Source organism: Convolutriloba macropyga, chromosome 9 (assembly GCF_964194025.1).
Source record: "Convolutriloba macropyga chromosome 9, txConMacr16.3, whole genome shotgun sequence".
Taxonomy (NCBI): Eukaryota; Metazoa; Xenacoelomorpha; order Acoela; family Convolutidae; genus Convolutriloba; species Convolutriloba macropyga.
Window position 1 is genome coordinate 56,607,615 of NC_134476.1, and position 15,545 is coordinate 56,623,159.

At 35.8% G+C, this 15,545-nt stretch overlaps 1 protein-coding gene across 2 annotated transcripts in view; it reads right to left on the reverse strand.

Annotated features, from left to right (window-relative positions):
* Nucleotides 1–1,174: 1,174 nt before the first annotated feature.
* Nucleotides 1,175–15,545, reverse strand: part of LOC142345484 (uncharacterized) — a 28,006-nt gene continuing 13,635 nt past the window's right edge. Inside the window, exons 2-3 of one of the 2 annotated variants that reach the window (XM_075397549.1) lie at nucleotides 6,460–6,666; nucleotides 1,182–2,131 (exon numbers count right to left, since the gene is read on the reverse strand). In XM_075397549.1, the coding sequence (XP_075253664.1) occupies nucleotides 1,327–2,131; nucleotides 6,460–6,611 (957 nt within the window). In that variant the 5' untranslated portion in view covers nucleotides 6,612–6,666 and the 3' untranslated portion in view covers nucleotides 1,182–1,326. Of the gene's footprint in view, nucleotides 2,132–6,459; nucleotides 6,667–15,545 lie in introns of both variants that reach the window. The other variant, XM_075397550.1, reaches the window with a different exon arrangement.

A 15,545-nucleotide genomic window follows, 5' to 3' on the forward strand; every position in this document is an offset into this window, starting at 1 on the left:
ATTTAATGCTAGACTTAGAGTGAATATGTAGTAGTGGATAAAACAGGGATAGCAATAAGCAGTAAAATTTGACCCGATTCGACATGCGCAATTAGCGTTAGGAGAAAGTGTCAAATTTTACTGGTGGTTGCTATCCCTGTTTTATCCACTACTTTTGATTCCAAATACTTCAAGAAATGAGCTTTTTACATTGATTTTAGTCTTTTCTAGCAACTATAGCACGATATACACAGCTCAGTGAGAGACTACTAAAACCAATTTTACTCTAATGAATCTTAACGTCGCCTGTGATTTATAACCCATTTTGAAAGCTGAAGATCGTCAAAAAATTTGTGAACACATCGTACGAAAAAAACATCCTGAAGAATTTTGGGAAAGGACTCAAAATTGGGCGGGCAGTAGGGGTTAGGTAGGTTAAGTGTGGTAGGGTACGTAGGTTTTGCGGAGTGCCAATTATGGTAGATGGGGGTAAGTAGGGAGCTTTTAATTGGGGAACGGGGTTGGTTGTTTAGGGTGTTTCATATTTAAAAAGGAGGAGGGACTGTTGTGGCAGGAAATTTTCTCAAAATTACTTGAAAACTATCCACAGGGTGTGAGTTGCGAGTGTAGTGATAAAGTGAGGGGAGTGAGATGAGGGGAGGCGTCTGTAACTGGATGCGCAGGAGAGACTGTTATGGGAAGAACGCTACTCAAAATGACCTTTGGTCCTTGAAAATACAAGCAGTTCCTACTCTGTCTTAGTTATTAGGCTACAGTTGAAGTCCATTGCTCAAAAACAAAAAACAATGTTTGATGAAAAATTGGTACAAGTTCAAGTCATGAACAAACTTGCCTCATCTAAAAAAAACTTATCAATTACCGTTACTCCTCTTTGAGTCCTATAAACCTGTAGAACGCCAATACTCCTCTTTTAATAACCACAGGACTATTATATTTGGTAGAAAATTTGTCTGAGAGCAAATTAAAATTCTCGACTGATAAAGCATGGAAGTGGCGTTTGAGAAATTTTGACCCCATAACAGTCCCTCCTTTCTAGATCAAACTGCCCCCGTACCTAACTAAACCCATCTCACACCCATCTACCCCTATGAAACCACCACATGCACCCACCTGCCCTCAATAAAAGGGGGGAGGGGACAACCCCATTTCATTTAAGTAACCGTCAACTGTTTCTCACAGACGTGTCAGGTGAGCTTCCGTTTTCAACATGAAATGAGCGCCGTTCTTTTTTTGAAAGTTGGTATGATTGCAATGCATGTGAGCACAGAATAGTATCTTAGTTAAGTATAGCCAGTTTTGAGTCTTTATTTATGGTTTGATGTTTTCCTATTTCCAAGCAAAGTTTTCAGGCATTTTCTTGTTTTCCATTATATAGCTGATATCCACTTTCTTAGCATCCTTGAACTTGATTTTAGCTTGCGTCTTTCTGGCCAGCCAGTTTTTGACCACAAACCAGACTACGTGATAGAACATGGGGTAGTTAATCACATACACTTTTCCCAGTCTCTCTGGGTAGTGTTGTCTATTCAGTTCTCCCACACTCTTGGCAATACTGTAATCAAAGTGTTTAATTTTGCATCCCTTAAGATCTAATATAGCCACAAAATCCTGACTGTTCATTCTGTTCAACAACTTCGTCAAGTATTCCTGGTAGTAGATCACGAATTTCTTGATGTCAACTTTGCCCACCCCACAATGTTCTGCATGTTTTGCAGGAAAACATAGCACTATAGGTCTTCCCTTTGGGTCTGTTTCACTCTCGGGTAAAAATTCGAACACATCCGCTTCCAATTGGACTCTTAACTCTTCATCTGTAACCGGCTCTTCCAGAATATGGTCCACGTCATTTTCCTTCCTCCATGCCAAGTGCCTTTCGATTGCCAGCAGCGCTTTTGGAATGGTTCTGCGTTGAATAAGCCATCGTCTTAGTTCTAAATCTGTGAAAGGATACGCAAGATTTCTCGATTGTAGCTTTGATCGTAGAGTGTCGATAACTGTTTGGGATATCTTTGAAGAGGAGGAGGAGGCGCTTGAGTTGGGGGAATTGTCCTTCCCATCTGTCAATGATCCTTCGTGGCTACATCTATTGCTCTGCATGATCATCTCATCAATGCCAGGTGTTTTGAGTGACCTATAGTTAAAACAGAACATTATTATTGGTGTTTCTTACCCAGAGCGCAGATCTGACGATTCCCTTTCACAAAATTATAGAACAGAGGAGCCGGGAACACACAACATTCCCCAACAAAAATCAATTCCACAAGATTGCAGGAAAGTAGCCGCGTTTGAGCCCCCTGACTGCCGTTTGATACAGATCAACGAAAATTAGATAAAGCATTTTTTCCAAAGGTGTTCTAAGCTGAATCGCACTTTTATCATGCAGGTTTAGAGCTCGACTTATGAAAAGACATGAATCTAGTAACGGGGTACAATATTGAACATAATCGCACGACCAAGCACCCAGTTAAAGTCCAGTTAAAGTCTCGCCATGACTCCAGCTAAGGTCCTTTCATGTCAAGTTGAGGTCGAGCACGGTCTTTTCATGCGTCGAGGAAGAGTGGTTTTATAAGCACACTTTTGAATCGAGCTTGGTCTTCTTGTAAATCGAAATGATTATTTTGCTTATTGGTTATTGTTGCTTATTCGTATTTTTTGTGTATGCGTGCGCATCTACAAAGAATACCAAAATACCATTGAAACTGGCAGTCAAACATTTTGAACAGAGTCCGACTTGCCAAAAAATCTCACGGCTTGAGCTAAAGTCCAGCAGCAAGTGCTTGATTCTACCAGCAGCCAGCTGCAATGATTTTTTCAATGATTCTTTCTGCTGCAATGATTTTTTTTGGTTAAAAGTCGAGTTTTCTCCAACAATTTTTCTTTAAGTTCAAAAAAAAATAATCTTTCCTAAAAATTAAAAATAAAACTGAAAATTTTCTAAACTATCAAAAATTGTATCCGAATGGTTTTAAAATATTAAAGTAAAAAATTTTTTCAATAGGAACTAAACACAAAAAATCTTCTTCCGTCTATTGATTATTTTATTGAAGAACAATTTTTTAAAATTTTGATGTTTACAACAACAACCGTTCCTGAAGCATAAAGCATAGAATATGATTAAAAAATATAAAATATGATGAAGCTAAAAGCTTATTCTGGTTACATCATTATCTTCTAATAGAAAAGATGGCAGTAAATACTTTTACAATATAAAATTTCATAGCATTTGAAGCCGCCGCACTTATTAAATCCAACCGAATGAGCAATTGACCCCTGCTCTTTTTCTCTGAGGCTGAGATACGTAATTTGTAGAGTTCTCGTCAACATGTCTCTACTCAACAAAAAATGGATGACCAGCCGTTCCGTCCACTGAGGTTGTTCTTTATTCCATTGTTGGTATATTTGTTGCTCTATGCAGTAGATTAGGGTCAACAGATTGATGAGAACCAATAAAAAACGCTTTTTTGTTTGTCATCTCTTGGCTCTGTAGTACTGAGCTGATTGCTGGGAAATTAGCGTGCTGATGTCTTCAGAAGCGTTATTTTGGTTAAAATAGTCTAAGCATTCGGTGTGTGAGATACCTACTTATCACAGAAATATGCGCGCATTGCTATAACAAGAAAGTATAGTGCTAAAAACTCACTTCGCGTAATGAGTCCGTAACGATGTGCACTCATCACACTGACTTCGCCTTCAAATGCAATCGTTTTAGGCTGGTTTTCAGTAACAGAATATTGTCCTTGCTGTTGACCGTTGAATTGTTTTTGATGTTAAAAAAAATTCAATATTTTTGGAACAGCGAGGCTATTTCCAGAAAGACAATTTGCACTAAGCAAAACTATTGTCTTTTTCCTCTGAGGTAATATTTTAATAAGCTAGACCACCATGTCGCTCGAGAAATTTCATATTTTTATGCTGGACATTTTAACAACCATGCAATTTAAATCATCCAGACAGGTAAACTTCAATACATTCAGCGAATGCAATAATTGCTCAATTGTTGCAATGACTTTAGTTGAGATAAAAAATACGGCGCAACACGTTCAGAGCCAGATTTGGTAAAATAGTGGAGACTAACTTCACAGCTCAATTATGCAATGAATTGTTGAAATGAAGGGTTAAACGTTTACTTTTAATTGTTTTATACTTAACTTAGTATATGTATTTTTAAAGTGTTGATTGAGTTAATGCTGTCAGCTAAACGAAACATAAACAAACTAACTTTGGATGAATTGCTCTCCAACGAGGGGTGGTGTAGCTTATAAATAATTTGGGTGCGAAAACTTTGACTTGCTATGGGTTCGAACACGAGATCTCCAGCGCAGGAGGCAGACAGGACAATTTAACCCCTAAGCTACAATCATGTAGTTGCTCAACTACTAAAAATCACTTTTATATTAGAAGCGGGAGGTTGATTCAATATACGAAACTTTGAAGTAAAACACTCAAGCGCACATTTTAAAATGACGAAAGTCTGCAATGCCAGAAGTTAAGATGCCAAAAGTTGCTACCTAGTCAGAAGTTGAATTTCGTTGACTTTCGTCATTTTAAACCGTGCGCGCTTCGTGTTTTAAGCATGGATAGGTGACTCTGCAGAAGTCACTTCGAAATCCTGACTTAATATCTCGAATCGCTTCGCGGTTCTCCATAAACGCCAGAAGTTCTCAATGACGTCAAGCAGAGTCACATAACCATTACTTATGAACTCAGCTCGCTGCTTTTACATCATCAGGTGCCACCCTTTAATCAAAATTGTGGGATCTATTTTTTTGGCTCCCAGTTAAAAATTATATGTTATATAGCACGTTACTAAGTAAAAAAATAACACGTTCGTCTGGGGACATAAAAGATATGAGCCAATAAGCTGAGTGGGGGGGGGGGGGAACAGAATATATCCAAACTTTGTTTCTTTTTAAATTTTGTAACAGAACTGACAAATGAACGGAGGTGGAAATTTTAAATTTTTCTGAAAATTAAAGAAATTTTTATTCTGCCCATCTGAGTATTAGGTTGGTCTCGAATTATTGATAACAGAGCCTCTGGGCGTAGAAGTAATCTTTGAGTAGCTTATAGGATTAAATTAACAAAATTTTCACAATCCTCAACAGTCCTCAATTTTGACCAATCATTTAAAAGAATAAGCCTTAGTACCAATTTTTTCGAAAATTTCAACTAAAAAAAGCAGAAGTATTTTTCTGACAAATAAAATTATTTCTTAAATTGTTGTTATTTGACCAAACAAAACCGTTCCAAAAAGATTAAATGAAGGTGAGCATCAATAAACATTCAAACTACTGTGAGATTTTTCCATTCCATATCTTTTTACCTAATCTCTTGTCGCTTTGAATCAGCTTTGTTTTTCAATTGAACATTAGAGATAATTAAGCGTGCTTATACGAACTTATACAAATTTGCTGTTCTGAAGCAAAGAAAATAATCGAGCTTCAGGAAAAATTATTCTGAAGTGCTGGCTTAAAAATGTGTAAAAATGATTCCACTGGTTCCAATTGCCTGTATGGTAATAAAAGTTTTTCGAAGAAAGTGTCCTTTATTTAGATTTCGGTTGATTAGCTGGTAATGTTAATGCTTTTCTGCGGCAATTTTTTCGACACCTTTATAAGTGGATTCAGATGTTACTGAATTTTGAGTTTTAGGAGGTAGGTTAGAGATGTTTTTGCAAATTTTGCAAAAATACTGATACCGATTATCAGTTTTTGCAAATTTTGCAACAACTGATGACTTTCAATAAGATCATTGGTTGATTACAATTTCTTCCTTGTGTTGTTTGCTTGCATGATGAAAATTTTTTGGCTCAATATGTGTTTAGTTGTGAACTTTCAATGGATGTGTTTTTTATTACTATTAAGTTAAATTTTATTCCATCACATAAAAATAAATTCCTTCATTTCATTCTTTATCCATAATATCTCATTTAACATTTCGTCTTTTTCATTATGAGAGCACCGATAAACTTAAGATATTTATAGTTCCATTTCGCGTTTCTCATTTCTTTAATCTTTTGATTACTTTCTTGAGTTCACTTTCCGTAAGTTTTTTTTTATACAAACAAATCTTTTTTGTGATAGTCCAAGTGCGCAGAATTTACTATAGTATTTTTCAAATAAAGCATAAATAAGGCAAAAATCCACCCCACATCCAATGGAATAGTGCTTTTAGATTAATTGGTTGATATGCTTAAATAGTCCCTCATAGTAAGCGTTGCTCTGATCAGAAAATGTTGAACTCATGATAATCTCTGATCAGGGACAATTTCGATGGCGAGATAGGTCTATATGCCGCATTTGGATGTGATGGATGGCTTTTGAGCGCATTTGAGTCTAGTCGGAGATGGATATGAGCGCAGAAAAATATGCAAGTGTATTTGAGTCTGGTCTGGGACGGTGTGATCAGGGGTGATTTCCTTCTGGGATCTCAGCTTGTGTAGGAAAGAGGCGTAACTACCTTTTCTTCTTTTTTATTTTGTCTATAGTGTTGGAGCTTTTTGCCCTGAAGAGACTGGTGTCAAAATCTGAGCTGTCTGATCTCTGAGATTTGCTGCTCTTGGACTTGCGTGATCTGTACTTGTTTTGTGCTGACATGTTTGATCCTCTCATATGTCACAATCTCTCCTCTCTATATCCAATGTCGCATCCGTTTTGTCCACAAAACCTGTGTCAAAAAAGACCTAAGAGTAGCATAGGAACTCCAGTCCTAAATAACTCACTCAGCAAGGCTACCCATGTTGATGTAACCGCAGTATTTAAACTCTCAGCCAGTTTTACGGAATATAACCCAATTAGTCACCCCAGGAACACCACGTAAGTTGCTGACAACCCACTCCCCCCGCCCCCGTTTCACTTCATGGAAATATTTTTTCGGTTTTCTGGACCAGATTATATAAAACGTCAAAAATAAGCAGGCTCCAGCACGTTTTAAGAAGTTTGTATACCATATTATGGTTTTATGGATCAATCATTGGATTAAAAAAATTGGCATGATTTTTGTTATATGCTTTGACTTGCGATAAGTTGTTTTGCTAATAATTTGGACCAAATGGAACAAAAAATAGCTATGATAGCCTACAAACCCTTATCATTGTTATGGCTCAGCTAACGATTTCAATAAGAAAACCTTCTTCAATACAGCAATTGTGTGTGCAGAACAAAGAGCATCTACTGGAAAGTTACAAACATAGCCGCCATATCGCCGGAAAATAGCCGGCATAGACCTTCTTGACCTTCTTGAAACAAGCAAAGAATAACACATAAATTGACTTGCTGTTATATTGTAGAGGCATAGTATAGATACGGAGTCTAATTTCGTAATAATATGTTCAACAAAACTAATCCTCAAGAGTTAGAGCTCCTCAATTGGCAGTGCCGTTTAGATGCACTTTGTTGGACTTCAATTGTGAATATTTTTCAAATTCAAACCAATATTTTTCATTGGGTGCGTGCCGAAGCCATTTTTCGACTGAATTAAGTCAAAACCCTAACAAGCAGTTAACCTAAAAGCTAACTCAAAAATTATTAATAAATGACGTCACGCACATAAGTTAAACTGAACGGCGCCAGAAGTCACTGAAAATTAAAGAATCAATATTATCGCAAGATACATAGATGGAAACAAAGAATTAAAAATTATAGCCAAACCAGTCCGGAACTACAATTCAAAGAATTGGACTAATCAAAACCACACTATCAGCATATGTAGAAGAACAACTTTTGATATCAAGCAAATTATATCTGAAGACTTTTTTTTGAAGATAAGTTATCTTTTATTAAAAACAATTAACTTGATTAACAAAACGGTGATTGTCAATACAACAGATCAACAGTTTATGAATCTCATTTCATCGGCATTTTTTATTTTTCACATGTAAAGTGAATGTTTTTATTCTCCCCACTTTGGTCAGGTAAGAATAAAAATACTAGAACTGCACATTGATAAGGCTCCCGTTTGTTGCAATCGTTTTGGCGACTCATCCTTAAAGGACCAATCTGGACTCTTCTTATTCTGAATTGGTTAAATCTGGCCAAAAAGAGCGTGTCAAAATCATTGAGGCAGACCCCTTGATCATATCGGTCGACAATCATTGCAACAGTACTGGATCAACCATCTCCCTTCCGAGAGGTCGAGCACCCAAAAAGCAAAATAGTCAACTAGGGAGCCCGGGCCAGCAACATTTCCGCTGATCCTCGAATAGCGGTGATTGACCAGGATTGCATTAGTTTACAGAAAGCTACAGACAACCCCTGCGCCTGGAAGGAACGATTGTCACTTAACACAGCCAACTGCTTGAGTGTTTTCTTGAAGGTTGCCGATATCCCGCCAAGGACTTCAATTGCAAGGGGAACAAATGTGATTCCCATTTTTGCGCAATTATCGTCGTGGAGACAAAATTTTTTTTCATCTGCTGCATCAAGTGCGTATCCTGCCTTTGTAGCCGCATTAGTGAGAGAGTTGGATTGCAGCGACGAAGTAACAGTTACATCAAATGCAGCAGGTTTCCCCGCTTTCCAAGTCGGGACAAAGATGTCTCCGGGGCGTGACTGGCTTTCTGGAATTAGGTTCTTTTTTTCCACTACTGGTGATCGACTCGCAGATGAGCAAGCAGACACTACTTTATCTCGAATCCGGTCATGTCTTGCAATTGCGTCTCCTCGACCGTGACACGCAATGGCATGATCCCCATAGATGTCAAGAATTCCTGTTTTACAGAACGGGCACTTCCTTTCGGCGTCGTAGACAGGGACACCCAACCTGTACTTTGCACTAATTCTAAATACTTTTGGTGCCATATGAAGCCCAAGAGCTGGAATGGGGGGAGCAGACAACCAAGCTCCAGCATGTCGAACAGAAAATGAGAGAAGTCGGGCGGATTCTCTCTCACAGACTAGATTCTCTTTGACACCATGAAATTTTTCATTATCAAGAGCATGCTGAATCTTCTTTTGCGAGAGGTTTGAAATGTCCGGTTGTGCTATACTGGAATAAAGATCCTGAAAAACTTGGCAGTTTTTTGGGCTTTCTTCGGTTATTTTCGAAACAAGATCTTTAGAGGAGAGAACAGAACCACTGTATGATGCTCTATACTGGTCCTGGCATTGGCGAACACCCAACCCTGAAAGTGTTAAGGGCAGGGTTCCTTGAGTCCAGGATTCTTCTGGAAGAAGAGTTCCAAGGATATTCTCAAGTATTTCGCGCTGTCGGGCAATAATTTCTTTTAGGGTTTTAATAACTGGACTTGTGGGCGTTTGAAAACGCAAAGAATACACCATTTTGGGGGAACGCATTACGGTTGCGCAGGATACCTAGGGCGCACTGAGGGTCATCAGGATAGTCCAACTTTTCGAAAAGTACCCCTATTTTCCCTATCATTTCGTTAAGTTTCATGCAGACAAACTCTGGGGTTCCTAACGCAGCTGCAAGAACCTCAAGGTCCGAAATATCATTTCGTTTTATTCTTACATCCAGTCTGTCTAAATCTACCGTGGACCACAGCTCGCATTTATCGACCCTGACTTGGAGGCCGCGATCGGGTCCGAGCTGGCATAGAAGATCCCAAGATCTAATGAGATCAACCTCTGAGCCCACCAACATACCATCATCTAGATACCAGGAAAGTTGTTGAAGCTCTGGCGAAGTTTCCTGAATTTTCTCTATAATAAGGCCAGAGCGTCAAAGAGAATAAAGGGCCTAATGGGTCGCATTGTTGGATACCGCCTTACAGCCTTAACCTGGCATTGAACTGGCAATGGCTCTCAGCATTTCACTGTGTTTTATTGCATTAAATGCATTGCAAAAGTCAATTTGCAAAATACCCGAGGAACTAGAAGAGGTGAGTATTTTTTCATTCGCAATCTTAGTCAAATGAATAATGGTGTCCGCTCCTCCCTTCGCTCCCACGCCCAATTGCAGGCTCTGGAAAAGTTCCTTTGCTTCTAAATTTGCTTCCTTGGCTAAACATTTAGCTATTAGCCTCCTCAAGACTTCTCCGACTGCAATAAGGCAAACACCGCCTTTCTTTTTCAGCAAGGCTGATAACGATGCACTACATAGATCTCGTGAAACAAATTCGGGAAGTTCCCCACGGCAGCATATGTTTACCAGCTTAGTACTCTCAACGCAATTTGTGACTGGTCTGAAGCGGTACACTGTACAGCATGCAAAAGATGTTCGGAAAACATTTTTGAAGGACCCGCTGCTGTAAATCTTGAAAACGAGTTCAGCTGTTCCGAATTATTTTCCTCACGGAATTGATAGGCTTGTGATGAAAAAATTTGGACTACAATAAGCTTTTCTTCAGGGGGAAGCAATTTTTTCAAACTATCGAGAATTGCCTTTTTGACTGGTGCAAAACCATCAGAAGCCAAAACTTTTGCTGCTCTGCCATATTGGCCCTGGAAACCAAATTTATCTGCACGTTTGATAATCTCTTCGGAGTTTGTATCGTTTGATCGTTTCATTTGTTTCAAAGAGCAAGCTCCGTTCCATGGCCCTCCAAAGTCTCCGCTGTTCCAGCGATTAATTCTTTCTAGAATTCTTTGGTCGTTTTTCCGCCTGTGTTTTTGCCCTCCTCTGTTACTGGCACGTAAAATGCATTTAGACAATCCGAAATTTCTCCAGTTTAGTTCGGTATTAGGATCTTCAATGCAATCAGTACTGACGTCAGAGAAAAACTTTGACCATTTGTACCGTACATTGATAGGGAAATAGCGGATAGTCGGGACTTTAGTGTGTAGCAACGTTTTTATATCTGGAAGGGGACCATCTTTTCTAATTCTTTCGGATTTCAAACCGGTGAATGTGTCGTCTGCATAGAGTGCGCTCTCGGCATTAATTAGCAGACCGTCAACTTTGTCTGATAGTTCCTTGGAGATTCTTTTCAATTTACTCAAAAGTTTTTTGAAACACCAATAGGACCATATTGATCTTGAGTTGATCCATGAGTCGTAATCATGGCCGTATCCAAGTTATCTAACTTTCGTTTCTTCCAAAAGACGTTCTAATACCCGGATCTTATGTAATTTGTCGGCTGTGTCAGGAATAAATTAAATAGAGCCAGCTGAAAAGTGAAACTTATTTTCTATCGTAAGGTTGGACATCTGTTGAGTTGAACCACTGCTTGGGTTGGGATTTATCTCATTCTCGGAACAAATATCTGTCTTAGGTGAATTTTCAATTGTCAAAGCTTCTTTTGCTCTTAAATTGTACTTCATTTTTGAGCGTGAGAAAAACTGTTTATAAGAAAACAATATACCACATCTCCTCTTCATAGACCGCCACAGTACTAAAAACTGGAATTATCTCACTGGGGAATCTGCAACTTGATACTGATAGAGTTCTTCCACCCGGTGGGACTTCGGCCCCCCACAGCAACACAATGCTGAGTTGACTTCTTGTAGATAACAGCCACTGATTTAAAAAAAACGGGCGGTTCAATTTTGGGAGCTAATGATTCAAATTTCAAATGTAAATTTTTCTCAGTTCTTGTTTTGCTCGTTGGATTTGAGAGATCAACCGGACGCACGTACAAACTTTATTAGTCGAAGATACAAAAAAAGAGAAAATATATATATATATATATATATATATATAAATATATATGCATATGTATATATATATATATATATATATATATATATATATTTCAAAAAAAAATATTTTAATAATTTTTTTTCAAAGGAAAGAATGTGAAAGTCACTGAGCTCATTAGCGAAACCGTTAAAAAGATTGCACAGTATATGATTGCAAGTTTTAAGCTTCAGCCGCTAGAAAACCCATGAGGATCAAAGTAAAAGGATCAAAATCTCGGAAAAAAACAAGTTTAATTTATCTCTCAAATTAAGTGCAGCAACGCATTTCAAACACGCATCTATCTCTCCGTGGAAAACTTTTAAAACTGAAAAACTTTCTAATACTCCTTCATTTGTTGTTGCCGTGGTTACTTTGTCGCTTACATTTTTGAAAAACAGGTGGATTTGAGAAAAGTAAGCGACAAAGTAACCGCGGCAACAACCATTGAAGGAGTACTAAAAAAATCAAAAACTCACTCAACTTTTTTTGGAAAATTAACCATTCGATCAATTCACTATGGAAGTAGTTTGAAAGCAATTCATGTAGTAAACGAAAAAATTTTCACTAATTTTAATACTCTAGGGTGATTGAAATCACTGTCCAAATGGACTTCTTATGGTAAAAATTGTCAAAAAAATATTTGAAGAGATCTTAAAAACAATGAAAACGCTCCAATAAAATTGACGAGAACAAAAAATCCTAGCTTTTCGCTTCGCAGGAATTAATTTCAGCTTTGTTTTCTGTCAATATGGGACTTAGTTTTTTAACTTTGAAAGATACATAAACAGAAAAAGTAACAAAAAGAGAAAAACCAATGCATATCAAAACACTTTTAGCTCATAATTATATTTATATCTAAATTAAAGATATAGCCTATGAGGTAGAATCAGAATAATTAGTAACATCACAAACTCTAATCGTATCAGTAGGTAAAGCTTGTATCATTGCCGAAACATACAATGAATTGAAGTCTAAATACTTTAATTAGTTTTCTTGTCATTTATACTCAGGATCTATTTTTCTGATTTACATTTTACATAACAATCACCTAACACTGAAGCTAACCCACCTCTTATACCTTTTTGCAATGTATCATATTTTAACTATTTCCTCCAAAATATTTAAGCTTAACATTAGTATACTTTTACTCACATAACCAAGTTCAACCAGGAGTAGAAAAAGTATAACAAGGATCTCTTTCATAATACTCTAAACACATAGCTCTAATCTTTTCAAAAACATCTACTGATAATAATACATCATTTTTTAGATAAACCAACGTGTATTTTTTTATTGTATTACAACCACCCTCTTTCCAACAATCTAATGCTTGCCGATATTCTTTATCTCAAATACCAATTTGTTTTAACTTAGAATAAAATGCTTCTTCAGGAGGTAGTTCTGTATTATTAGGTTTATCTACACTATGTTACCGCTCATAAGGGATTATAGCTTAGGTCTCTCTTATTTAAATTTTTTCAACCTTTCACACTCACCATCACTTAATGTCTTGGTTATAGCATCTAAACTAAGTGGATGAATTAACTTAAACATATCTAATGCTTTTATACAACCCATACTAATACTCTTATGGTTTTCATCATATTTAGCTGATACTTGGGTTTTAATTTCCTTTGCTAGTTTAGTTATGGATAGATGATTATCATAATTAGATGAATTATATGCAAACATTGGTACAAAAGTGTTCTTAGCTTGCAGGTTACATTTGCTGTGGCCGTAACTTCTAAATTTACCATTGAGGTGATTATGACCTCTAACAATATCATTACCCATTCGCTCATTGCAATAATAACAGTTAGCATATAATAGAGAAATAGTCTCCTCTTTTAGTGGAATATTTATATTAAATTTTTCTTTAAATAATTGTTAAATAATTTACAATTTATTTAAATAATTGATTATAAAAATTAATTTTATCTACAAACCAATCAACTATGTCTTCAACACTGTAAGATTCATTCCTATCTTCTAAAATTTTACGATAATCACTTTTAACAAATAACTCACAATCAATAGTGATGTGTTTTCCATTTTTTTTATTATACATTCACAACCATATGTAATAGTAAATGGTACTCTGTTTTTAAAATGGAACTTATTAAACTTTAGATAATCATCATAATGGAATGTTCTTCTTCACACATGATCATTTGTAGTACATAAATCTAAATGTTCATTTAATGCATCTTCAGTTTGAAATGACACACAACATTTCAGACATGGATAACAATTATGTTTGAATGATTTTCTTAATAACAATGTTATATCTTTACATAGTAAATAATGATTATTCAAGTATAAATTAGTACAACCTGCCTGTTGGATCATTATGATTGATTAACACAGGATTAATAGTTTTGTTTTTATTAAGATTAAACCTATTAAAAGTTATTTTATCTTTGTTTAATTCTTGAATTTTTTTCATGTTAAAATAATCGAAAGATTCTCTAATTTTCTCTCCTAGGAAACTTCGTTGTTCATTGAAGCTATCTAAGGAACTAGGTAGTTTTATCTCATAATAATTTCGGATTTATTATAAGTACGAACTATTTTAGGATTATCTTTAGCAGGATGTAGATAAGCAATTAAACACAATAGAAAACATTTACTATTGGTATTCTTTATATTATGTCTATATCTAGACACAAAACGGGATTCTACGTTACGTCCACCACCAGGATAGAAACTTTGTATATAGATAGTTCTTTTAGCAAATCTCTTGTTCTCGCATTCTAGTCTCCAGTTCACTATTCAACATGTCCAAGTCATAGGACCCATTATATTGTCTAGTCGTGAGTCTAAATTTGAATTCATGTTCTTCTAGCTTATCATCTGTAGATTTTGTATAATTTGTTACATCAAAGTTGTTAAACATAATATGGGGATGTATGTTATGTAATGCTTCTAGTTTTTCTAAGAACTTCAAATCATCATAAGTCTTACTAGTTATCATTATTTGGTTGTATCTCATGTTGTGATCTAATTTTATTTCATTTAATTTCTTTCTCCACTTTCAATCTATAAATTTCCTTTGTTTAAAATTTTTTTTATCTTCAGCTGTTTCAGTTTGATTATTATTAGTATCTAATTTCACATATCTTAATAACCAGTTGTTGTTTTATCTTGTTCAGTTATATTATTATTATTGGTGTAACCACTTGAAGGATCAGTGAAAATGCTTTCCAGATCTTCAGTTTTATTATTATTATTGGTTTAACCATTTCGTGGATCTTCAGTTATTTTATAGGTCTTTGACCTTGTTTCACCATTGTCTCTAGTTATATTAAAATCTTTAATTATATCATTAACATTATCCAGATGCATCTTTGTTTTCAAATATTGATCTACACTATATTCACTCAGAGTAGTCTTACATGTTACGCAGTCAAACTAAACTCCATTCTTTATTAAATCTCCATCAATTGCTCTTACATTATTCCTATGTTTTGATGGTTCTACATGTTTATTATAAGCAGTATTATTATCCGGATACATATTACAACTTTCACAATACTTTATTCCTTCTAGTTCAGGAAACCGTTTATCTATTTTTTGATCAGTATCTTTATTGGAAACTTCCTTTCCCTTCTCATTAGCTTTTTTAATAATTTTACTTCTGTAAGATCTTCGTTCAGTCTTAAAATGCTTATCCGTTTGAAGGTGGCTTAGATAGCTCTTTTCAGTCATTTTTTGATCACAATCATAACACCTAATCTTTTTTTAAATCTGTTTTAGACTGATATAAATCTAAATCTACATTTTAAATTAATCTTAATCTGAATCAGAATCTGAATTTTCATCTTTAGATGGTCCAAAGTATTATTCTTTAGCTCACGAATAGCTTTTCTCATTTCCAAAAGTTTTATAAGCTTCACTTTTATTCTATCTTCCTCTATAAGATCTTGAAGATTATTAAACCACTTTATTGATTCAGTTCCTTTTTTTCT